This window comes from Astatotilapia calliptera, chromosome 10 (genome assembly GCF_900246225.1).
Source record: "Astatotilapia calliptera chromosome 10, fAstCal1.2, whole genome shotgun sequence".
In the NCBI taxonomy this organism is placed as follows: domain Eukaryota; kingdom Metazoa; phylum Chordata; class Actinopteri; order Cichliformes; family Cichlidae; genus Astatotilapia; species Astatotilapia calliptera.
This window is the reverse complement of record NC_039311.1, coordinates 16,741,078-16,768,827: the sequence shown is the minus strand read 5'-3', so window position 1 is coordinate 16,768,827 and position 27,750 is coordinate 16,741,078. Positions and strand designations below refer to the sequence as shown.

Sequence of the window (27,750 nt, the reverse complement as noted above, 5' to 3'; positions counted from 1 at the left end):
AGCTGTCTTCACGATGTGATCATAGTGTGGTTTAAGCTGTTTTAAAACAGTCAGATAACTGGACTACAAGTTTAGTCATTGTTGGCTTTGTTTCTTTACATCTGTCTTCTTTAAATAATGCAATGCACTGATCACCTTGTCTTGTACCGAGACACATAATTGAGGTTAACGTACAGTATTACAAATACAGCACCAATTTTGTGTAAGTGATGTAGTTTCTGTTGCAGTGGCCATTTCATTTCATTTTATTACAAATCTACAGATTTTTTAAAACACTAGTTTTACGCTGAGCTTATAAAAAGTTAAAAAGTTTTCCTGGAGCAGAACTCATCCATCCAGAATAAATCAACACAACGCCCTGCTTTTAATGTACAGTACACACACACACACACACACACACACACACACACACACACACACACACACACACACACACACACACACAGGTGTATCTGTTTTATATTAACACATTTGAAACAAGGTGCAGCTGACACCACCGCTCAGTCCATCTGTTCATTTTCCTCCTCTATGATCAGGCACGACAATACAACACAATACATTAAAGACTACTCACTCATGTAGCGTCTTTAAAGATTACCAACACAGCTTCTCTGTGAATTACAAGATTATGTACAAGAGTATGTATCATTGAGGACTGAGTTAATACAGTACTGTGCAAAAATCTTAAACCTCCTTCATTTCTTCATATTTTACTAGAAAAATTGGAAACCAGGTGCAGCAATTTAAGCATGTGAAAACATGCCGTACATGAAAAAACAGTATATAATACAAAACTAGAGCACATCTCTAATGAACTTTAAAGTCAATATTTAATATGACAAGCTTTATTCTTCAGTACAGCCTGAACTCTCTTAGATCAGCTTTCTTTACTTTCTTTTAGTCTTCAGGAATAGCTCTGCAGGCTTCGTGAAGGACATTCAGAGCTCTTCTTTGGGTGGGCCAAGCTCTGAGGAGGCCATTACTTATAAACCCCAACACACTGCCAGAGCTTTTACTGCATTGACAGCATGTCTGGAAACATGTTGAAAAAATAGGCTGTTGCCAATCATATTTCAAATGGTTATCATAAATACAGTGGTGTGAAAAAGTGTTTGCCCCCTTCCTGATTTCCTATTTTTTGTGTGTTTGTGACACTTAAATGTTTCAGATCAAACAAATTTAAATATTAGACAGAGATTACACAAGTAAACACAAAATGCAGTTTCTAAATGAAGGTGTTTATTATCAAGGGGAAACAAATCCAAACCTACATGGCCCTGTGTGAATAAATACCCCCCCCCCCCCCCAAACCTAATAACAGGTAGGCCCATGTACCTGAAACATAAGAACATAAGAACTTAACTGAAATCAAGCGTTTGTGATCACTGGCAATGAGACTTTAAAGCCCTGTGGAGGAATTTTGACTCACTCATCTTTGCAGAATTGTTGTATTTCAGCCACACTGGAGCATTTTCGAGCCTGAACTGCCTTTTTAAAGTCCTGCCACAGCATCTCAATTGGATTCAGGTCAATCCTCCTGATTAGGCCACTCCAAAGTCTTCATCTTTCTTTGGCAATTCTTGCTGGTGTGTTTTGGATTATTGTCTTGATGCAGAATCCAAGTGCTCTTCACCTTGAGGTCACGCCTCAGTTTTGCTAGAAACTGAGGCGAGCCTTTATGTTCCTTTTGGTCACCATTGGAACTCTGCCATGCAGGCCGCTTTTGCCCACTCTTTTTCTTATGGTGGGGTCATGAACACTGACCTTAACTGAGGCAAGTGACCAAAGCGGATGGGTCTTTTGTGACCTCTTAGATGAGCCATCGCTGTGCTATAGAGTAATTTTGTTTTTCTTAGGACATTCAGAGGTGGATTTGTTTTGGATCATTGTCCTGCTGCAGAACCCAAGTCATGACCTCAACCTGAAGGTTGAGCTGACTCTCACTGTGGTTCGCTGGAGTCCCAAAGCTTTAGAAATGGTTTTATAGCCTTTTCCTTGGATCGCGGCATGATGTCTGGCTTTTGAGGGTCTTTCGGTCTTTTCCTCTCTGCCAGGCAGGTCCCATTTAAGGGATTTCTTGGTTAAGAACAGGTGTGGCAATAATCAGACATAGGTGTGTCTAGAGAAATTGATTTCAGCTTTTCCAAGATGTGATACACCACAGTTAATTGACGTTTTGTGTTTACTTGTGTTATCTTTTTCTAAATTTTAATTTTGTTTGATGATCCAAAACATTGAAGTGTGACAAACATGTATAAAAATGGGAAATCAGGAAGGGGGCAAACACTTTTTCACACTACATATCAATTTTGACTAAACACCCCTGGTTAAAATGCAACCCTCGATCATGACAGAGATTCCACTGTGTCGTATGCAGACACTCACTGCTGTACCTCTCTTCTGTCCTCTTCTAAACACACTGATGAACATTTAAGAATGACTTCTTGACAACCAACCTTTCACTAAGACCACAGATTTCTGAAGAGCCTTCACTGAACAGTAGACCAATCAATCAAAGGATCTGATGCATCTCTCAGATCCTGTTTTGTCACATTTTATTTCCTGTTAAGGACATGGCTTTCACATACTGTTCATCTGCAATAGATGATTTTATTTTTATTTTTGATCTGCCACTTCTTTTGTCCAGCTTTTAGTTTTCTCAATCTTTTATGGACAGACCCTACACCATGCTGAGATATGCCGTTTGCACCTAATGGCTCTTTGGGAATCACCTTGTTGGTGAAAAATACAATTTTATTCCTGTCAAATGGTGTTATCTTTGCAAGAAAAGGAAATGGGAACAAATTATGTGTTTTTGTGACAGGCTGCTAGTAACAAAGTGCTTAAAGACACATTTTCAAATTGTTTGTTTGCAAAGTTGTCTGTTATGTGTAGACACAACATTGGTTCAGCCCTTGTCTTATGTACCTTTTTTGTGATTGATTGATTCACAGATCAGTGTTAACAAAAAGAAAAACACTCCTGGAGTGGACTAAAAATGAAAGCAGCATATATCCAAAGAAAAACCTTCAGAAAGGAGACTAAAATTACAGGAAGCGCTGGAAGCAAAGTATAAAGAAATAAGGGATGGCTTAAGTCATTTGCACAGTACTATATAATGTCTTTTTTAAATATATCACATTTGGCCAAACATATATTCTTTGGTTGAATAAATTATAACAGTCCTGTTCATACAATCTGCAAAACAACTCAAGAACGAATTCCTGCATCGTACATTTTTGGACTAACTACATGAACTATTGGTTTTGGGAATTCCATTCAGGCCCCATTTTTCAGTCTTTTTCATACTCTGGTTCTAATGCACTTTAAAGAAAGTGCTAATGCGTAAAAGAGTAACAGTTCCTTTATGCACATAAAAGCAAAAACATTGACTAATTGATTGTCCATGCTCCTGTTCTTAGAGCTTTTTTTTTCTTTGCCTCTGCTCTCGACTACATTCTTGTTTAACTAAAAAGGCTTTAGGCTTTTAAAAGAAACACTACTTGAAGTACATGACTGCATATCATCATTGGTCCATAAGTTTGTGGAGCCACTTGGTCTTCCTTCCTCCCCTGGAGTGTTGGTGTTATTGCAAACTGATTCCAGATATAGAATTTAAGAAGTAAGGACAAATATATTTAAAAGCCTAAAGGTAACAAGTTTAAAATATTTTAGCATTACGTTCTTATTATGTAAATGCACGTGTAAGCAAATCTTTCCTTATGTTATAAAGGTATGTTAAGACACTCTTCCAGTCGTGTACTGGTACATGTACACGCTCATGCAGACAATGACGCAGAGCAGAGAACAGAGGGGTAGCCGTAGGCAAAGGGGCGTCCAGGCCTCCAGCACAAAGAGGTGTTTGATATTTAAGAGCTCAGGCAACATTGCGGGTAATGAGAGCCTTGGGCGTCTGAGCGGGGCAGAGCTCCAAGGCAAGCACTGGTAATTGTGTGGCCCCGTTACAGGCTCATCTAGAGGAGAAGAGTGGCAGGAAGAACCTTCTGTCACAGATTAAGACAAGCTAGGACAGCTGCACTTAACTGCAATGGGCTGGAACACAACTTGTTTCCCAGGCTTCTCTTTGCAGCAAGTTAATAATAGAGCAGCAGAAAACAACAGAGATTACTAGTCATGCAAATCTGAAATACAGTACAGAAGGTAACAATGGCTTCAATTATCAATTAAATAATTAATCATAGAGGTATAAAATATTATTTAAAAAACAAAGGCAGAAATACATATTACAGAAGCTAGAGATCAAACATTTAGGGGGACTTTGCTTAAAAAGATCCTGTGATGATCATAGCAGTTGTTGATGTGGATATTATTAGTTTCCTATTTTTTTTACTTTTAAAAGCTAACTGAAAGCACTACGTTTCTTAGATTTCACTCTAGTAGCATGCGTGATTAAAGATACGTCTGTAATATGTGGTCCCCTTGTAAGACACAATGTAGGTGAATAAAATTGAGTTTTGGGTGCACCAAAACAAACATACAAAATGAATATCAGCATGTAATATTATTTTTTCATGAGCAATAGTGCAGTTGATGGTTTTAATTAAAGGTATAACACTGAAACTGTGCTGGCATAGTTGTTATTTGAGGTCTTTGTGGTCTTCAGAGTATTCACAGTTGCTAAAACGTTGTACCTAAAAAGATGGTACTGTTAAATTTTTAAATCTCTTAACACTAGAACTAAAATTTGATTCAGCTGCAGCGGGTAGCAGCAGCACCAGTGGATGTCTCAAAATCTCAGGTTAAAAAACCTAAAAACAAAGGAAGAAAAACTGCCCGTGATCCTGGCTTTTCTCTACTTGTTTCTCCACCCTAATGTAAATGAGACTGAATGTTACGATAGGCCCCTTTCACCCCTCTACCCCCCACCTGCACATGAGGAGCTCAGACACACGGCTGCTTTATCTAAAGTATAAGTACAATATATCCACTTAAAGCGTTCCCTGCTGCTTTGATAGTCCTATTTTAGTCACATTTCACGGCGCACAGTCCGCATTAAATGTAGTTCTGAGTCCTCAAGCATTCGTCTTATTCATGGCAAAATACTTTGCGTGCAACTTTTCCTTTCCTAGCGTTAGAAGACTAATTATCACCATATATACTGCAAGGTCACATTTCTTTATCATCAGTTTTTGTTTGCGCGTGATGTATGATTAGTTGTGGCTCTGTGGGCCCACTTTGAGGTTTTTTTTCTAATCTCTTCAAAAGGCCTTTTTTCATAAAAGGAGTGCCAACTTTTAAGATGAAATGACCTCCTTGGTTTGTCCTCTTCGCTACTGAATGATAAGCATTGCAAATTATTTATGTACATACAGATTTTCTTTCCAATGGATGAAAGAAATTGTTATTGAAAAAGAACAGAGTCCATTTTTAAATAACATCTTTAATAACTTTTACCGGTGGAATAATGACTCATAATGGCTCAGAAATCTGTAGTCATCTATGAGCACAGGGAGCGTTTGCATTTGTTTGCATAATAAACTCATGTAGTATTCGTACTGTATTTTCCCGCTCTTCTGTGAGCTTTGAAAGTTCAGATTGACTTGAAGGCACCTGGAAAACAATTAGAGGGTTGAACCGGCTGTCACCATGGACACAAATGGACCAGCTTAATCCTTTGACCTTTTCTCTGTTGTTTGCCTTTTTTTCTGTTGTTGTTAAAGCAATGTGTACTGATCAGGGCAGAATGGCAAGGTGATATATCAGCACGCTCCACAGACATGCACACACTAGCACACACACTAAAGCATCCCCTGGCTTTAGTAGAGGATTCTCTTCATCTGTCTGCATTCAAGAATTTACTGTCACTCTTCTCCCAGGGCCCGGCTCTCCTATCTTTATCCTCTTCATCTCCTCTTCTCACACTGTCACTATTAGATCTGTGCTCAATGTGTTTCATTCATTTTCAATTCTTTTACACAGCTCGGCATCTGTGTTCATTATATATTTTGTTCTGTAGTGTTATTTTTGACTGTCTCCCCATCATTGTCCTTCTTTCCTCCCGAGGTACGAGCTTACCTCCCTGTCTCGTCGAGTGAAATTTTAAAAAGGTGTTGCGGTTTATTGTGATGAGCGTCGAGGCTGTCCTAGGCATCAGGATTCGGTTTTACTGTCTAACCCTCGCTGTTTTTTGCCGCCGTCTGTCCCCGCCTGCTGTGTGGATGTCAACGTGCTGATGGCTCTTTCTGTTATAGGATTACGGCACATTGCGCAGCGTCGCTTGTGATGATCTGCATCTCATTAGAACCTTGAAACGAGAGCATTCGATTTTGAGAGATGTGTAGGGGGTTTTCAGCATATTCATCATCTTTGATTCTGTGTTTGTCCATGCTGACAGCTGATGCTTGACATGTAATTCAAACACTGAAACGCGGCTAAACATCCTCGAATCTCTGGAGTAAACTTTTTTTTTTCTTGTCATGTAAACATTTCCATTTATATGAATACATTATTTTGCTTCCAGTTATCAGCACTGGATCTTATTCATTTTTAGTGACTTAGTTGCCTTTTTTAAACACATTTCACTCTTTTGTTTCTTCGCAGTTTCTCCAATTTTCACCCTGTCCTTCTTCTGTCATATAAGGGTGTGATTCACACTGTACAAAGTACAATTAGAAGAAAATTACCATTCCAGCTCACCAAACTGTTTTCTATCTTTTAATGCATCTTAATGAAGCTTTAATTTGTTGTTAAAATTAATAAGCGTCTCATCTTAATGTGAAAATGAGAGCTTTTCTGATCCCTTATTCATTATTTATTAAATCGCTCAGATTCAAAAAATTAAATAAATCCAGCTTTTTAATGTGAGGCATCTTGTGATGTTTATCTTGAAAGGTGCTATACAAATACAATTTTACTTCCTTACATCTAAAAGTAAACATTATTCATAATCATTGTATTGGCTGAAATACAAATGAGGATTTACTGACAGAATAAAATTTTGTTTGAAGGAGGCTGAGGAGATGATGGAAGGAAATGAGAGCAGAAGAAAAAAAAAAAAAGAAGAAACCAGAGCTTTCAGTAGCTAGTTTATCGTCTCTGCTGAGGCACAGTTTGCTCTCAGGAGTGCCAGTAACTGTCCTGCGATACATTAAACTCATCTTTCTGTTAAATATTACATTGGAGGAATGGGGAGATGTATGCTGAAGCTGGATTGATATGCATGCTAGAGTTCCTTTTTTGTGATGAGCACTAAAAGATCCTGCAGGAGAATGAATGCTTTTAAATGTCATCATTCATAAAAAAAAATAAAAATAAAAAATAAAAGCCCAGAATGTATACATACACTGCAGTCACTTACACATACAATCAAGTGAAAAAGAAGCTACACCATTTTTCAAATCTAAAGTTCTATGTATCAGGACAGAATGAAAAATCATTTGTTCCTTTCTAGGTTGTAAACACTACATAAAATATTATACAGTGTCATTATTTATTTAACAAAAAATAAGCCAAAAAGCAGAAGCAGTGTCTGGAAAAAGTAAATATAACCCACGATTCAAAAGCTTGAAAAACAAGAAGTGATGATTCGAGACTTTACCAGTGTCTCACATCATTGCAGAGTATAATTTTGACCCATTCTTCTTTACAGCATTGCTTCAGTTTGTTGAGGTTTGCAGGCATTTATGTATGCACGGCTCTCCTGCCACTGCATTTCGATCATGTTGAGGTCTGGACTTTGACTGGGTCACTGCAACATCTTTATCCTTTTCTTTTTCAGCCATTCTGTTGTCGAGTTGCTGCTGTGCTCGGGATCATTTTCCTGTGCCACGACACAGTCTTGTCAACCTTTAACTGTCAAACAGATGGTCTCACATTTGTCTCTAGAATACTTTGATATACAGGGGAGGTCATGGTCGACTCAATGATTGCAAACAAAACAGCCCAGCCCAGATTATCAGTCCTCTACGGCTGTGATGGACAGTGAGGATGAGATGTTTGTGTTCATATACTTTGTTTAGTTTTCACTGGACATTGCACTGGGCAGTATGGCCAGACATCTTTACACTAGCCTTATCTGTCCAAAGGACATTGTTCCAGAACTATTTTGGTTTGCTCTGATGCAACATTGCAAACCTAATCTGTGCTGCCTCGTTGTTTTTAGAGACCTGGCAAACCTTCAAAACTAGTCAAAACTCTTGTCTTTTTCTAATTGTACTCTTATGCTAACTGAAGCCTGTAGAGCAGGGGTGGGCAACTCCAGGCCTCGAGGGCCGGTGTCCCTGCAGGTTTTAGATGCCTCCTTGAACCAACACAGCTGATTTAAATGGCTAAATAGCTCCTAAACATGCCCTGAAGTTCTCCAGAGGCTTGGTAACAAACTAATCATGTGATTCAGGTGTGTTGACCCAAGGTGAGATCTAAAACCTGCAGGACTCGAGGCCTGGAATTGCCCACCCCTGCTGTAGAGTCTTAAATGTAACTCTTGGGTTTGTTTTGTTTTTTGCAGTTTCTCTCTCGTACAGTCTAACCTTGGGGTGAATGTGCTGGAACATTCACTAATGGGAAGGAACTGTCCTCAATGTTTGTGAATAATCTTATAACCTTTCCCAGATTAGATGGGCAGTAACAGTTGCTTCTCTAAGATCGTTGTGAATGTCTTTTCTCCTTGTCAGTTTGTTAACGCACTCCTGAACCAAACCTGAGAACTATGCTGTGATTAAAACCACCTGGCTGCTAATTATTCTTTTAATTTCTGTGGAAAGATTACGTGTGTGCTTTTTTCACCCATTTGGGCATTTTTATTTTCCCATAGCTTTTGTTAAATAAATAATATGATGTAATATGTTGTTATTCATCTGAGGTCGTATTTATTTAATTTATAGACCTGCTAAGGACTGAATGATTTGGTTTTATGCCCTCATACACAAATGAAAAGAGGGTCCACTTTATTTTTCACATGACTTTAAATACAGACAAATATAAACACACCTGAGAAACCTACTTCTGGTCCGGCCTCCTGTGCACAATACAAGATTTTTTGTCATAGTTATTGTTGTTGACAAACAGATGAATTTATCATTTGTTTTCTTAAAACAAATTATGCCACATATTTTTGACACTGCTCCCAAGTGGCAGTAGATAGCTCCAACATTTAAACAGAGGTCCTAAAATCTCATCTATGCACTGCCAGTAAAGCACCATGTCAAGATTATTAGCACTGATGGAGGAGGAAGAAATGCTAGCACCCGAAGCTGTAAAATGAGTAATTCTTGATTTCTGTAGTGACAGTCGTAAGCTATGCCAGTAGTAACTTAGAACATGTGCTGGTGAGACATTTTTATGTACACCACTTGATAAAAGACTTCTACATAGAACATTTCCTATCTGTATCCTCCTCCAGAAACTTTCTCTCTCCATTCTTGTTTGCTCAAAGTGTATGTAAGGGAAGAAACTCAGAATAGCTGAGAAGAAGTGACTTCTGGGAAGCCAGGAGAGAGAGAGAATGCAAGGAAGCTTAAGTTAACCTAATTAAATATTACACTCCACCTTGTCTTTGTCCCCAGGTCTTTACCCTTGAAGCTATGCCGCAGGTTGTATAAGGCTGTCTTTGTAGACATCAGTGAAAAACCTCACATTTATTAACTGTATTGCAAGAACTTCAAAGGTTTGAGTATTCTTTGCCCCAAATGTCAATTTCAAATGGTTTCATGTGCAAGGTCGCTTAAGGTGTTTCTGCGGTACTCTCATGCCTAATGGCTATTGAAGGTAGGCAGGAAACAATGCATTATTCTGTCACACTCAACTTTTATCTCTTACGAGTGGGTAGGTGGGAAGTAATGTATGTGCACTCATTTCCTTTGTAGCCCACAGGCACACACAGTGCTCTCTGATGCACAAACAGCAGCATAAGATTCAGCTTTACGTTTGGTTTAGTTTGAACTCCTGTGATCAAACACGATGACTAGGAGAATTAATTACCTACACACATACAAAGATTGTCAAAATGTACTTGATCCTTGCAAATTAACAACAAAAATACTTCACACATGTTGGCTTATATTTGCCTTTGAGTCGAGCAGCATTTTAAATGCTTGAAATTGCCCAGGGCTGTGAATTCCTGGTCAGATTACTGATAACTCCCTACACCTCTGGAGATATCCGCTATCATGCTGATTGCCTTGAGTGAAGTGTAAATGTAGCAGAATACACATGTACAGTTTATGCACAGACACACTGCATTATAGTGCTGCTAAAAGACTTGCAAAATAACTTGCTTTCTGTCTGCTATAAGCCTAGCCCCACACACACACATGCACACACACGCACACACTCTCACACACAGACACTACTCTTAGAAGAAAGGAACAGCTGAGTGCAAAACCCATCACAGTCTTTCTGATCCTCTTTGCCACTAGTTGCACGCATGCCAAGCCTCTCAGTAGAATGACTGCCACATATCTGTCAGGATAAACTAAAAGCTACTGAAACATCCTGGGGGGTGTGAGATATCTCTATTTTGTCAACCATCAAAATTTATGTAGTGTGGCACTCCTTTCAGGTGGATGATGCGTGGGCTTCTGTTACTACTGAAATGTTATTGGTAGTCTATTTTTGTCCCAGCACTTAAACATGCAATGTGGTTTGTAAAAGAGGAACATTATGGCAACTGAACGAATAGAATTTTAGATTTAGTTTTTCCTTCGTAGACCAATGTTTCTCAAAAGTTTTCCACGGTGAGAGATCATTCAGTTTGTTGGTTGCATATAGCTCTGTTTGCCAGTTGCAGAGGGAGTTGGGGGTTGAAATACAAAGGAGTACAGAAGGCAGATGGAGACATAACAGTGAGAGAAAGGCCACACCGCCAGCAGCAGAAGAGAAGTAGTGTGTCGCACAATCTTGCTGTGAAAAATTTCCTCTGATTTTGAGTGTGAAATCTCAAGCACACACACACACACATACACACACACACAAATATACACAACTGAAGGCAGCCCTGATTTTTAGGAAAGATGCTAAAAAACAAACTTTGGTGTTGAATTCTAAAAATAAAAAAACCCAAAACATAGACATTTATTTGGTGGTTGTTACAGTAGCCACTTTCATTAAAAGCACAAATAATCACACACATGCACACACACCCTAAACCATGTGACTGAACATGCATGATCTATACCGCTGTGTGTTGGGCGATCGTGGCTCAAAAAGTTGGCAGTTCGTCTTGTAACTGAAGGTTGCCGGTTCGAGCCCCGGCTAGGACAGTCTCAGTCGTTGTGTTCTTGGGCAAGACACTTCACCTACTGGTGATGGCCAGAGGTGCCGATGGCGCGATATGGCAGCCTTGCTTCTGTCAGTCTGCCCCAGGGCAGCTGTGGATACAACTGCAGCTCGCCTCCACCAGTGTGTGAATGTGAGAGTGAATGAATAGTGGCTTTGAGGGCCCCGAAAAGCGCTATATAAATGCAATCCATTATTATTGTTAAAGTGGTAGTAGTGTACTAGTGCATCTGCATTTTATACTTATTGTTTGTGACTTTAACCTGTTGGTAGTGGTTGCTAGGCAACATGGTGACATCATGATATATCATGCCTAGTTCAAGTTTTCTGCACTTAAATGAGTTGACTGAAATAAAATGATAATCTGCTTTTGATCATTTTAATATCATAAATGCTTCAAATGGGCAAATTGTTATAATATAATATAATGTAATAAATTATTATGTGGTTGCTAGGTAGATTAGAACCTGCAGTTGTAGCTGTGTGCAAATGTTGGTGGTTAAATTCCTGATCATGTAAGAAGAGTTTGCAGGCAAATAGTATTATAGTAAGACAATAAACCAGAGCTGTTTTAATTTTGCATATTTCTAACATATTGCCACAGCTTAGAAGCAACAGCCAATAATTACACAATTTAAATACATTTAAATATAAGTAAATCAGTATGTTGTATTTAAAAAATATTTAAAAAATTAATAACCCAAAATTAACCCTCATACTACTGACATTGAACATTGAATGGGGAATAATTTATTGCATAGACAAATAGCAATAATAATAATACTAGTAGCAATCTCAAAGCTTTGTCAGTTACACAATTAATTCCATCAAAAGAAACAAAAGTTACTGTTAATTTGCATATTTTGTAAAATGAAAATCTATAGTTTTATTGAATGCAACTTTGAGCTATTATTCCAAATGCAGTTCACAAAATTATTTTAGAGCTTTTTCAGCATCTTTAGATCTGTTATGACTTAGTTTTCATTCATTTCAAGTACACATCATTTGTGGTCACTTTAACCCCACTATAAAATTATACACACAACCAGCTGTCCAGAGATGTAATCTCTGCAGCATGTTCTGGGTCTTCCCCGGAGCCTCCATTACATGCCCAAAACACTTCACTAGGAGGTGCCCAGGAGGCATCCTGGCCAGATGCCCAAACTACCTCAGCTGGCTCGTTTTCATCTGGAGAAGTAGCAATTTTAGTCTGAACTCCTCCCAAATGACTGAGTTCCTTACTCGATCTCTAAGGCTGAGCACACTCTTCTGAGGAAACTTGTTTCTGGCACTTGCACCTGTGATCTTATTCTTACAGTCACTATAGATAGCTCCTGACCAAAGGCGAGGGTAGGAACGCAGTTCCGCCGGTAAATCAACAGATTTACCTTCATGCTCAGTGTTTTCTTCACTACAGCAGATCAGTACAGCTTCCACACCACTACCATGGCTCTGTCAATCTGATGCTGCCCTCTCCCTTCACTTTTGAACAAACACCCATATGCTTAAACTTCTCCACTCGGGGCAGCGACTCATTCTGAATCCAGTGTGTACACTCCACTCCTTTCCAGCTGAGAGCCATGGCCTCAAACTTGGAGGTGCTGATTCTCATCCCAGCCTCTTCACACTTGGCTGCAAATAGCCCCAGAACAAGCTGGAGATCATGGCTTGATGAAGCCAACAGAACCACATCATCTGTGAAAACCAGAGATGAGAACAGAATCGGTCAGAAGCAGCAGTCCTGGCGGAGACCCACACCCAGCAACCAGTCTGGCTCTTTACTGCCAGACTCTCACTACTGTTGTACAAACATTGGAAACTAAGGCTAAACACACACTAAAGGCAGTTATAGCATACAATTTGCCTAATGCTTTGCTAAGGCCATGATAACATCTTAGAGTAGGAACCAATAGTGCTACCTTCCTGCCTGCAAATCGCGAACAAAGGTACATTGGAGGATCATTGCTTCTCAAAATATGGCTTTAAGTGTAGCTAAGTGTTGCATGATCGGGACCTCTATCTCGCTCAGGTAGATCTGTGGATGTCTCCAATATTATGATAACCAGGTGATGAATGAAGTGATAGCATCTGAGTTTTTCTTCCTTAAATGAGTGTCAGAGTGTCCCTACTGCCCGGATATTGTGTGACACTTTAATTTAAGACTCACTGTAAGCACTAACTGAGCAAATCATTCCCTTTATTAAAACTTCATAGAACATTTGGATTTTTAAAAAGCACAAATCAAAGAAAAATAAAAAGGAATGATGTGGCATCGTTAGGAACAAAATGATTCACAAAGTCATACAAAAATGGAATGATAAAAAAATCTCTCGATATATTTATATATCTATGAGATATTACAAAAATATACTTCTGGGGTCTGCACGGACCCCAGTCAGTAGGATGATGCAGCAAATACCATGACTCACTTGAGATTTTAAAACAATTAATAATTTGTAACACTGATATTTGCTAAATTTACGCCTTTACACCATTGAATAACACATTGAGTGCCGCCAGCTAACAAGGTAGTCTGTTTATGTCTGTTTATAGCTGAAAGATGTTTCATTGCTGTAAAAAAAAAAAGATGGAGGGTTGCAAAAAGAAAACACAATAAACTGTAAAAATTCTAGAAAATTTAAAAATACTGTAAATGTGTTTTTCCATCATACCCAGCATAGCAACACACTGTGTAAAATAGGAGGAAGACTTTGAATATGTCAATAAAGTTGTTATAGTGGGGGTTAGTGACTATTATCAATATTAATAGTCATTTATTATCAATAAATTTAAAAAAGAAACCCTTTGCCTTAGCAGCATTTTCTAAAACCTAATCTACTTTTATTGCAGTATTGCTGATATATTCCTTTCGCTTAACTCTCACTTCAGATAGCTCACTAGCTGAATCTGAGAGCTTTGGCTCAGTCAGATTCAGGAGTTAATGAGATTCAGCTTTACAAAATCAAAAACTGCTTTAAACTCCACTTTGACTTTAACGCTAACATCTCTTGACTTTGCATAGCCTCAAGTTTTGTGACTTGAAAACCTCCCTAAGCCCAAAGTGTGAGAATTTAGGCTGGTCCCTGAAGTATATTCAAGAACAAAGCTGATACTCAGGCCTGTGTGAAGGTACAGTTGTTTTGATGCCTTAGCTTCAAATAGGGTTTCCTCTGGTGGTAAAGATCTAAATATCATTAAAAGGAGAACATTGAAGGGGAAAAACTGAGATTTTGGTTACTATGAGATTTATGCATGCTTTGAAAAGACTATTTTTTAAAAAGGCACTTTTACTGTTTTGACATGATATTACCTGCATTAGCCAAATGTATTCCAATATTTATTATTTCATTTCTCAACTCTGTCCAACAGCCAATTTATTTTTTATCTGTCTCCAGTCAGTACTGGGAATGTTAGTGTAGATTTGCTTTTCTGTTTAACAATTTATGTACCTAATTTATGTATTTATGCATTTTTTTCTTTGCAACTATAGCAGCTTACAGTTGCAATTACACAGTAATTTAATCAGGTTGCAATGTTATAACTCTGTAAGTTGTAACTCCTTGGCATTTTTCCTTTTTAGTGCTTTTCGAGTAGCATGCAGTGGGTATACTGGAGTTTGTTTTTTTGTGTTTCTTTTTCTAAAGAGGGCTGTTTGTTCCACCTGACAGTGGGGTTAATGAAAGCATTGAGACTGAACCAAACAGTTTTTTCAGGGCATAAAACCAAAACACTGAATAGCCCTTTTAAGACCCTGCAGAGGCAGAGTTGGCAGTAAGTTCCACAGCTCGACGCTTCAAACAACCCTTTCAGATTATGTGTAGTAACTTGATTCAGTAATAATATATAGAAGTATAGGTGGCGCTTTAATTATGCAACATTATCTAAGTTATCCAAGTTGAGTCAAGCTACAAGGACCCAAATGAGATACAGTAGTTCACATCATGTGTAGCAGTGTGCTGGTAAACTGGATAACAAATCTTAGAAAATAGAGTGGAAAGGAGGAAACACACAGCAGTAAGGCAGTCAGTGATTGTGCCATGAAATAGATCCTACATCACAATGCAGCATCAGAACTGTAAGTATCAAAGTTTTATCTTCAGATTTCTCAGAGCAACTTGATCCTCAAAATTTATTGCTCTGGAACTAGAAGCCCTAATTGGTGAAGAAAAAAAAGCTTCTGCTTAGTTTCTGTTTGGAAAGCCTTTGAAAGACGCTGCAAAGCGAATTTAGCTCTATTGAGGATGATTTCAAAGCTGCTTTTTTTTTGTACGGTCAGCATATGTGAGAGGTCTTTTATCCCTCCAAAAGGCTGGAGGAATGAGACAGTCTGAAGCCCACTGACTCAGATCGCTATTGTCTGTCCACAGATATTCTCCCAGTGTGAGAGGTCACACATGCACAAACATGCGCACACATACAGACATACACACACACACACACACACACACACACACACACACACACACACACACACACACACACACACACACACACACACACACACACAACTACGACTTCAGAAGGCTTATGCTGCATTTACTAACAGAGAGCTGGGATGAAAGTCAAGGTTGCAGGCTGCAGTGGAGTTAAAATCGAAGAGATGCGCATGTGTGCAATTTTGGATTTGCACCTGCTAAATGAAGCTTGAACTTGGCCTACAGGCTTTTTTGAGGATGCATGAACTCTGATTAGCTGTCTCCTCACCTCAGCATGTTGTGCGTATGTGTCTGTGCCATGCTGGAAAGCACTTAACTTTTCACCTCTGCTGATCATGAGCAGAACCTGAATTCACAGTAGAAGTACAAATTTTCGATATCTTTTCCAGTCTTGATTATACTCTTAAGTAAATATACTTTACAGTTTTAAAGAGTCAACTGACTTTTCTTTTTTTTCCCCCAGAGGCACTGGGATGCCTCTGTGATGATGGAGGTAAAATTGCTATGATTTGTGTGCTTTCAACAGCAATTCTGCTTCTGAATGTAAGCTGCATAAATGACTTGGAAGAACAAACAGCTGTGCAAATTGTCGTCAGAGGAGCTAAATGAGATTTCCTTTCTGACGGTCTACAAATAACGGTTCCATAAACAGTTCTTCACTTCTACATTATCTTCTACCACTATAACACCCACTCAGGCATAATTTCCAGGAATGGCATGCAGAGTTAGGTATTGTTCATTTCTACACAAAAGTAAAAAAAAGAAAATCGACCCTCCTCTACCTTTTCCAATCCACTTTTGCAAGCAGTAGATGGGCAAATCAGCTCCACAAAGCATCATCCTCCTGGCCTACTTGTTGAAGTGGCAGCTATTGAGTGCTCTATTAACCTAGCACTAATACATCCATTTGTTCAACAAACTTTTCTTTCATAACACTGGTTAGCTGGTGTGCTTGAATCATCAAGATGATAGAGAAGATAGAGAAAAAAGCAGTTCACCAAAGGAAAGCTGAAATATAATTATAGGGCACATTAAAAAAAAGAAGAAGATTGCCTGGTATAAAATTGTGCCGATTCTTTTTCATAAATCTGCAGCAGATGTGTTGTGAACATTTGGACTGTGCGTTGAAAAATAATTAAAACCCTTAGTCTTCGTTCAGTTTTACGGTAATTACCCCCACGGGTGGCAGAATTTCCAATCATAGTTTTCTAGTTTCTAGTTTTTGCAAAATGAAAATGAATGCAGCATGTAGTCTTTATGTCAGAGAAATAAACAGGTCCAGATCCACCTCAGCACATACACAATACCGTAATACTCCCATATTTAGAAAAACTGTACGAGTTGTTGAAGGGACAGAATTCAATCAATGGCTAAACTTCTAATAAGTGAGAAACTATTAATAAAATATTACAGTTTACAGTCAGGAGTGTTTTTATGTTTTTTGGGGTTTTTTCAGGTGGGAACAAGTTGAAAGGACAGCAGTTTCGTCTGGATTGGGCCTGGATTTCTTTGGAGAAAGAGTACTATGTGGTGGATGAGGAGGAGAAATTTCTGGACGTGGTGCTCAGACGAAGAGGATACCTGGGGGAGACGTCTTTCGTTGGTGAGTCTGTTTAGTCTCCCTTTCTGATCAGAGGACATATGTTCTATCGTCTAGCATTTTGTCTTCAAGGGATGGCATTGAACAATAATGTCCGGTGGATTGCTTCAATTTTTTATATTATATTCATAGCCAACTTATCAAAGTCCTTGATCTCTCGTCAAATGCAGAGGTTGAGACTTTAGCATGCAAGCAAATTCTAAACAACTGTTGAAAACCTTTCAGATCATCCCCCATAGAGATGATCTGTAATAATTTGGTGGTGCTCTGGCTTTGCATTCCACAGCACATGCTTGCATGCTGGCAACCATTTAGTAAAAGCAAAGAGTACAACTTTACAGTACTTCCAGCATGGCCTGTTAGTTTTGATGTCAAATTCATATTCTCTTACTGTCTTTTTTCCGTAGAATTCAATTAAAATTTCAGTGCTTTACAGTGTCTTTTGAAATGCCAGGCTTTTCATAGCTACACATTCCTGTTTCTGCAACAAAAATTTTTTTAACAAAAGCTCACACATTCACGCAAAATGAAAATGCTATTGAAGCTAAAAATCTATTGCAGAATTTCCTTTTAACGCACATTTTGACCAGATTTGTCCTCAAAGTCAGAGTAATATTTTCTGGCTTCAAGCCAATTTAGTTTGCAAAAAAAAAAGTTTTATTAGATTTAGGAAGCTGAGATGGTTGCAAGGTCGGTGCTTTGCTATGTACAGAGATGTAACTCTTTTCTTTTTTCTTTTTTTTTTGTCTTTAATGGCGCATACAGGAAACCGGTGTAATGCAACCCATAATTTTTCATTTGCTGTATTTGTCCCAGACGGTTAAGAAAGGACATGAAATAAATATTAAAACACGTGCATGTCAAAAGGCAATAAAAAATGCACTGACCAGATGGCTATGGCAACATTTGCAAAGAAAACACTGACAGTTTTAAGGCTTTTACTGAGGTTGTACATTAAGTTCCTGTTACATACTTAGGTCATTATCATTCATATCAAGAGAAATCTCACCCCATTATCACCTTGTCTCTAAGTAATACAAAGCTGTAGATGTGAATGAATATTTATATGTTTTTCTCTTCTGACTTTTGGACTTCACTCTGTCTGGCGACTATGGCCGACCGTCCCCTGCAGTTTTAATGCCACGGTCATTGTTAGCTATTTGACAAATGTCTGTTTGCTCGGCTTGTGGACTTCAGTCTTTTGAATGAGTTTATTATTTATTTTGTTAAGTCTTAATCACTTATCTAGCTAACTGAAGAAGCAAATTATTAATAACATTATATGTATACAATAAAAATAAACATGTTATTTTATTTATTCACATCAATAAACTGTCATTTTATTTTATCAGAATGTTGTTTTGAATAGACAGTGGTGCATTGGTTAGCAGTGCCTCATATAAACAGCTTTCTAATCAGCGGGGACCTTTCTGTGTGTAGTTTGCATGTCTCCCATTGCCTGAGCAAGTTTTCTGCCCTGCTAACCACAGCACCACTCTGACACTCTGCGCTCCAAATAAAGATGCATCTGCGTGCAGGTGGTTGCTCCCCATGCCCCTGATCCCCATCTCCCGCAATCATCCAAAAGCAGAGTTGGGTATCACTCATGGCATGCTAGTTGCACTCTATTATAGACCACTTGTGTTGTTTTCTTCTGGGGGGGTTTTTGTAGTGCATAGCGCAACTGAAAACAGTAGAGGAAGTGGAAAGCAGGCCTATATGCTTCAGTCGATCACTGTCAAGCTGCTGGCAGGTTTGATGAGTCAGCACTCTGAGCTGCAAAATAAAGGAAAGAGCAGGGAATTGATTAAGACGACATTAAGTCGATGCAAAAGAAAAATGATTTGGAATATTTATTGGAGTCAAAAACACTCAGTTATTTGAAAAAAGTGCATTTTTGCTTGTTGATGGTGCTCGGTTGCTACAGTGTAACGTCTGTGAAACTGAATCCTGTGTCCATGCAGGTGCCCGAATACCTGAATATAAAACAAAGCACTGTGACCTGGCTTATTGCTTTGTAAAATCCTGGTTTGAAGCCTTTATTCTTTATGGGACAGTAATTCACAAAATGATATTTTGACTTGAGTCAAGCAATTAAGACCATAAAGTCACTGGGAATATCTTTACTGAGGTCATAAATTAAGCAAGCCTTCCGGTCGATGCCGTTCCCTTTAGGGGTCGCCACAGCAGATCGTCTGCCTCCATCTCACCCTGTTCTGAGCATCCTCCTCTATAACACCAACCCTGTGCATATTCCCTTTCAATACATCCATAAATCGCCCCTGTGGTGTTTTGTCTTTGTTCCGCCCCCCTGGCAGCTCCATATTCGACATCCTTTGTCCAGTATATCCGCTATCCCTCCTCTGCACATGTCCAAATCATTTCAACCTTGCCTGTCCAACTTTGTCCCCAAACTGCTCACCTCAGTTGTTCTTCTGATGTGCTCATTTCTGATCTTTTCAATCTTGGTCGCTCCCAAGGAAAATCTTAACATCTCCAGCTCTGCCACCTGCTGTCTTATCATACATCATAGCAGGTCTCACTATCATCTTGTAAATTTTCCCTTTCACTCCTGCTGCAATCCATCTGTCACAAATCACCGCTGACACTCATCTCCACCCTCTCTGCACTCTCTTCTTCTCCTCTCTTGTCATTGCCCTTTGTTTTGTATGGATGATCCCAGGTATTTACACTCTGCTCCTTGCAGATTTACTGCTACACCTGTGTTCCTTTTCTTTTACTGTCATTCCTCTTTTCTCCAGTTCACATCTCCACCTCTCCAGGCTCTCCTCGACCTGCTCTCTACTCACGCTACAGATCATAGAAACATAGATGTTACAACTCTCACCATTCATCCAGACTGAGGACAAGTGATAGGAGTACACACAGATTTTTATACAATGTACTTCTTTTTCCAGCCAAAGTTACGCCCTACTTTCACAAAGAAAAGATCATGTGTAAGTCATTCCATTGGCATCAATTTTTTGACCCAGAGCCTACACCCTGTCTATATAATACATGATTTTAATTATTTGATTGCCAGCTTTATCAATGGGCTGTAAGAGAGAAATACTTTTGAAAAATCTATAAGGTAATATTTGCAAGCTTTGAGCTAAAGATACATTTTTTGAGAATTGCACAAATTTTTTTTTCTTTCATAATTTCTAATACAGATAAAATCCAATATGGAAAATGATGTCTTCTGATTCTGGTTTGAGCCATGAAATCCAACACTGACGTGAAAATTGTTCTCCTGGTTTACAATCTGTATTTATAAAGGTACCCCACTCATTGGTGGTGCTATGGTGTGTGTAGGCCACAGACACCAGAATTTTATTGTAATCCTCTTTTACCCGTGCTCTGACTTTCCCCCAACTTTCAGGAAAATCAGCTTGGTCGTATTTATGTAATCCTGCTAAGAGACAAACAAACAGGCGGAACTGAAAACAATGGCAGCAGTGACAAAGTCGCATTTTGTCCCCTCTTTTGAATGTTGACAATACTGTAAGTGAATCATCGGATTTGAAATAAAGGAGGCATCATGCTGCCTGTGACACTCATCCATGTACATAACACAGTGTGGGCGGAGAACATGCTGGTGTGTGTCAGTCAAATCTTAAATCCAGCCAGTCGCACAAACATCACTGCCTGAGTTCTTAATAAGCCTTATGACCAACAGACGGAGGTGATTTTGTGTTGGAAAGAACAGCCCAGCATGTTTTTGTGCTTATGTCTGACTGTTTGTGGAGGTTTAAAGTTTAAAAGGATGGTGATGATGTTGTCCCTGAACGGCCCTTTTAGTACTTTGTTATGCTTCAGCTCGTTTGCCCTGCGAGAAGTAGCAGCTGTAAGCAGCTTTTACTCTCTCACCTCTCATCATTATTCTGTTAATCGCGGGGTCAGGTGTTAGCATCACAGTGTAGCGGTTAATGTTAGCTTTAAGACTCATCTACCTGTGTGTGTGTGTGTGTGTGTGTGTGTGTGTGTGTGTGTGTGTGTGTGTGTGTGTGTGTGTGTGTGTGTGTGTGTGTGTTGTGTGCTGGTGTGTATATTTGATTCCTCTTGGGAAGGTTTTAAGTGTATCTCTTGGGCACACATGAAAGCTTGCGTTCAGACTCTCATCTCTTTGCACAGTTGGTGTGTGAGCACCTGGTTATCTCTGACCACACTCACATAGTACACACACACACACACACACACACACACACACACGCACACATCGACTTTCAAGCCAGCATTTTAAAAGGAATGTCTAACATGGCATGCTGACGTGCCGCTATGCATGAATGTGTTATTCATGTGCACTTACATGGTTAGTACATTTTAGAGGAAGGCAACATCAAGAAGAAAGAAATGTTTATTGTAGTCTTAAGAGCATCGGAGTTGTACCCCAGTGTAGTGGGTAACATGTTCACCTTATGTGTGAACATGTTAACCAATAGTGATTTGAGAGTGACATAAACCCTGCCTCTGGGGGCCATTAACAAGCAAATTTCAACTGCTGTTCCCAAGCCTGGATAAATGAGCATCTTGCATCAGAAAGGGCATCCTGTGTATAAAATCTGAGCCAAATCAGAAGATGCAGATCCATCTGCTCTAGTGATCCCTTGAGGAATAAGATGGCAGCTGAAAGTGCCGTTAGTCTTAAGAGAATAAGTGCACCGTTCCTCCACAGCACCAACCTAAATCACTCTAAGTGCAAATACACATGGAGTGTTCAAATTTCAGTCTATTTGTTTTAATGTGGCCTTTGTGGCACTGTTTAGGCACTAATAATAAAATATGGTGAAGTCTAGAGCAACAGTGATCAATGTAAAAAAAATAACCAACATGTTTTTCTTCATAGGTTTCTTCATTTTCCCCTTGTTATTGGTAACTGTCAACTAAGGGATGTTGCTTTGTTGTTGTTGCTATACACAGACATGTATTTATTTATAGTTATGTTTAGTATTTAAAACGAATTAATTTCTATTGCAAAAATGTAAAAACTGCAGTGAGATATATAAAACAGTCACAAGGGCCAGTGTCGTGCCTGCACATAACTGTCAACTTAGCAAGCAACCAATTCAAATTGTATCTTTCGGCACTTTCTTTACTAGCAGCCTGTTGGCAAAGCAAATCATTTGTTCCTGTCTTTAGGTTATTTATGAAAAATGCCAAAGATAACACAGTTTGGCAGGTAAAGAGCTATTAGCTGAGACCTTTTCATATTTCAAAATTGGAAGAAACCAAACAAATGGAGAACAAAGAAAAAGGGCAAGCCTAAAAAATATCTATAGCAGATCATCAGTATCTGAAAGTCATGTCCTTAAGACAGATGGAAAAAAAATCCAGCAAAACCCGACACAGTACATGTGAGATGTATCCTACCCTCGACGTGATCCAGGTGCTTTTTGCTGAAGTCTCAGCAGAAATGGTGGAAGAGTGGCTGTCAAGAAGCCATTCTTAAAGAATTAAAACAGATATTACACAAGAACTAGACTAAAAATCAGTGCTAACAGCTCTGATGGAGTGATGATCCCAAATTTAAAATTTCTGTTTCAAGTCTTTGTCAGTATGTACTGAGGAGGTCAGGAGAGAGACAACAATGATAGTCTGCAGCGTTCTGTAAAACACCATGGAGGCTCTGCCATGGTTTGCTGCATCCATTTCAGCCAGTGGTGTTGGGGTTCTTGTCTAAACGGATAGAATTATGAACAGAAAAGTAGCATCAGACTTCTGAAGGAAAGCATGTGATTGGCAGTGGCTTCAATTTTCAGCCTGACATTGATCCCAAACACACGGGGAGAGCAGTAAAAGCATACCTGGACCAAGAAGAAAACCACAATGAAACACTCATCAGTCATGGCCTGACCTCACCAACATTCAAAGAAGAACCTTGAATGTCCTTTAAGAAACCTGGAAAACTGTCCCTGAAGATTACTTAAAGAAATTACAACAAAGTTTGCCTAAGAGAGTGCAGGTGGCGTTGAAGAATAAAGGCGATCATAGCGAATATTGACTTTCAGGTTTGTTAGAATGGTACAAACTTATGAGCTTTTTCGCTTTTTATTTTCATTGCAAAATATTAACACATGAGTGTTGTTGCATTTGCAGTTATAAAAGAAATAAATGGACAGAATTCTGAGTGAAATTCAGGAGGGCTCGTTACGAGACCCGTTTTGATGGACAAAGCTCAGATCCAGCAGAAGAGGGAAACCTTGATGATGAAATGAAAGACACGTATGGCAGCTGGCATTAAAGTTTTGCTAGCTTTCAGTAGACTCGTAATAAGTGGCAGCCAGTGTCTAAAGTCTTTTACACAAATACAAGGAGAACAGCTATTTTTTCATTTCTTGCTTGTTCTGCGGTTTTGGTCCGGCCTTGGGAAACACGAGCTGGACTGAGGTGAGGTGCATGACTTTAATAGCTACTATAGTGTTATTATAAAACAGAAAGAAAATGCAGCAAAACATTTACATCTGAAAATAATATTTTTATTAATTCTACTGACAGACTCATGGATCCCATCATGAAACTGTTACAGCTCTAAAAAGAAATGTTAAAAGTAAATAACGTATGTGGAAATAGTTGGAAAAATTGCATTGGATTTGATGAGGATTGTGTCAAGGATTGAAAGGCAGAGAGAAAGCTGCCCGATGATGCTGCCAGAAGCTTGCTGCTGCTGTTGCAAGGGTTAGCTGATGAAAGCTGGTGTGGTGCCAGGCAACAGTGGAGGAGAGTTGTTACACATGGTCCATCACAACAGGATGTTCAGGTAGAGAGGATCAGTGAAGGAGGAACACAGAGATAAGATCAGGGTTCAAAGATGCTCCCGCAAAGCACAGCTCAGGCAGAACAGGGCTGGACAAGGCCATGCGGATTAGACCGAATTCTATCCTCATATCCTCTTCTTTTACTTTTTAAGCTTTCACCTTGCTTTCTCATTTCTTATGAAAACAATAAAATTCCACTCTCGACCAAACATATAAACGTGCAGCCTAAATCCCGCTAATTAAGTCCCGTCGCTGTTTTCCTTCTGCCAAAGCGTCCGTCCCAGTGACGTCGGGCCACTTAGCTCGTCTCACATTCTTTCCCTTTTATCCGTAATCTCTCCTCACCTCATTTTACGGTAGAGACGTCCTTTTGCTTCTAACCTCCTTTTACTCATCAAAGGCACCATCTCTCCTTTTCTTGCGCCGTTACTGACTAATAGTCTAGCCTTCGGTGTTTGACATCAACTGTTTCTTTTCTATAAGTTCCCTTATTTGTGTTATACCTACCTTTTTCCCCTTCAGTCTCACTCCAAATTTTGGACAGTATATTGGGTGGAAATATGAGTCGTATATCTGTCCAATGCTGTGCTCATTGGCTGCTTATTCCCACTCTGCCTTCCTCTTCTGTTGTATCCTTTGTTTGGTTGTTACACATTTCGGTGCATATGCTGGTTCAGCTCTGTTTCTCCACTTGCTTTTGCACCTTCTCGCACTTTCCCTCCACATAACCTTCCATTCTCAGATCCACATCTCCTGTACATCTTTCCTTCCCTTCCTTTCATTTCCTTTCTTTGCCTTCTCTTTTCCTCGACTTTTTCCATTTCCTTCTCGCTTCCTGTCTTCCTTGCTGTATGAGCAATATGAGGGACCCCATAGGGACACAAGATGGAATTGAATTCTCATTCTTCTTTTTTTTTACTTATTGCATAAGTCAAAGCTCATCCTTTGAAGACTTTTTTTTTTTTATTTCAGCACTGTCCTTCTCTGGTCTGTCCTTGCCCTGAGAGATGAATTGTTAACGAGGTGTACTTTTGCCAGGTTAAGATATATTATCTCCTGTGGGACATATTCCAACCTCATTTTTGTTGCCAAGCAGAAGGGATGAAGAGATAATTGCATTTCACCAGGAGAGAAAAGAATCTGTTGGACCCCTCCATCTTTTTTGCGCAAGTCTCCACCTTTGCTGCCTCAGTGTGAAATGAGTCTAGTATAATGAACATGCAATCATCATGCTTTTTTTTTTTTTTTTGAATTGTGCATGTTTCAATGAGCCATGCTGAGGTTACTCAGAAGCTAAAGAAACTACAACAGTGAATAAACACAAGGAAAGTTTGCAGCTAGAAAAAGAAGATGTGTTTGTGTTTGCAAGCAACTCTTTGGATCTGCGAGTCTGTACTTGTTGTGGAGACACAAACACAAGGCGCTCTGGCTCTAAGCAACAGTGCGATGGAGATCAAAAACACTCGAGAGGATATGTATCCTCCAGTGGAGAAGAAACCCCAGCGCAACCTCGGGAATTGTGTGCCTCTTCCCTCCAGGGAGTCCATCGAGGGTGGTGTAGTGAGACACCACCCTTTTAAGGACAGCCCTTCCTCTCTCCAGTAGGCACGCCATGGTGTACAGATGTTTTATGTGATGTGGATCCACAAATCATCAGAATAGGAAGATCAGATAGAAATACTCAGCTATGAGCAAACATACTTCCCTTCTTTAAAGTTCTAATCTTGTGTTTCTTGAAATGATGGCCATTCAGTGTGTTTGCATTGCGCGATAGTTTTCCTTGTTATTGATGAAGTTTGCTGTCTCGTTTAGGATTCTTTGCATACGTTCGTCTCAATGCAAATGACAACAAGTCCTGATACAGTATTTCCATATCAGACAACAGCACTGACTGTCATCTCCTCTTTATCAAAATGCACCATCATTTGTTCTGTGCTCGGAACAGATACATGTGTTGCATTCTTGACAGAGAAGCTGCCTAGAGCGAGGCTGCTGCTCTGAATCGTCTACAGACCTTTAAGAGTCTCGCAGATTTATTTTTAAATTTACAACGCGCATGAATCAATGCTGAAGCAACTTTTAAAAAATTCTTCATGTAGTCTGTATTGCTAACATGTTTCTTGGCCTCCAAATGAGATTTTTAGAATGTAACTCTAAAGAACTCGCATAAAGCATACATAATCATAACACACTGAAAATATCTATCTATCTATCTATCTATCTATCTATCTATCTATCTATCTATCTATCTATCTATCTATCTATCTATCTATCTATCTATCTATCTATCTATCTATCTATCTATCTATCTATCTATCTATCTCTATCTCTCTCTCTCTCTCTCTCTCTCTCTCTCTCTCTCTCTCTCTCTCTCTCTCTCTCTACATTTGCAACAACATTACAAAAACATGTCAACCCAGTGTATGGTCTAATCACTCACACTGCACAGGAGTGGGAGGGCTTGAAGGCTTTAGTTCTCCCTCAGCATTTGGTCACAAATTCCCATCAACACCTTTCCCACCTCACGTTTCTTTTCCCACCAACATGTCTTCCCTGATGTATGTTATTATTTTCTTTTCTCTTTTAATCATTACAAAGTGACCCCATTTCTTCTGACCAGTAATAACCCTTGTTTGGCTTTTAGCTGAAGTTTCTGGGAGCAATGGAAATTATTTTACTGTAAATAGACAGTAAAGACTGTCTGAATATTTCAGTAAGGTTAATGCAGACGGGTTCTTGTTTTTGAACTTGTTTGTAGCCATTTCAAACATTCAAAACAAAGTTTTTTGCATAATGAATATGGTAGAGCATAAATGAAAGATTTGTGAACGAGCTTTCTTGAAACTAATCCCCAGTTTGGTTGACATAATACTACTGCTGAGAGACATTGTCACCACAAAGTTAAGTCCCAAATTAGCTGATGGCTCACCTGATACTATTCTTTGCATTTAGTTTATACATTTGACACTCTGTCCATATTATTTAGGTTGTTTCAGCTGGTCTACTGCTGTTGCGTCCCCCAACAAGACACTTTACAACTCACCCTTTCTTTGTTTTTGTGCTGTTTCAGACCTCCCCTGATCTGCTTCAGGCTTTCCATGTCTGCACATGGAAAGATGAGAAAGTCCCAGAACAGAGCCATGCTCCCAAATACAAATACAACTCAACTACAAATGGAAAATGCACATTTCTTTTTACTTAAATAGTACTAATGGACAATAATTTTATACATTAGGGTCTAGTTCAATGTGTTGCTTCATCATTGCCCATTTCCTCTAAATTAATTGCCCTGTAATCCCATTCAAACGCAAGAAAGAAACTTATTCTTTTTACTTTAATGACTCTGCCCACTATTATTTTGATTTCACTTGACAGAACACCATTATCAACTTTCTATGCAGCAGAGACAGTCAAAGTGAGAAAATAATCACCCTGCTGCATAACACAAGACCCACAGACTCTGAACAACAACCTTATAAACATTAACTAGTGCTTGGGTAACTTCATTTTGAAAGCTTGATAGCTAATTAGCTGCTTGGTTGCAGAACATTAAACTGCACATAAAAGTACCTGCAAAACCGATTTCAGTCCTACTCTTGCTTTTAATAATGCAAAGACTGCCATCGCTGCATTCATTACCAACTGCAAGAGTATTGTTTTCACTTTGTGTTTCTGCGTGGGTGTGTAAGTCTGTGTTTCAGCATGTCAGATATGGTCTGACCCA

General features: G+C 39.1%; 1 protein-coding gene across 1 annotated transcript in view; it reads left to right on the top strand.

Annotated features, from left to right (window-relative positions):
- Positions 1 to 27,750, top strand: part of frem2a (FRAS1 related extracellular matrix 2a) — a 69,340-nt gene that overhangs the window by 10,000 nt on the left and 31,590 nt on the right. The window contains exon 3 of the mRNA XM_026181444.1: positions 17,128 to 17,274. Coding sequence (XP_026037229.1) covers positions 17,128 to 17,274 — 147 coding nt within the window. The remainder of the gene's footprint in view (positions 1 to 17,127; positions 17,275 to 27,750) is intronic.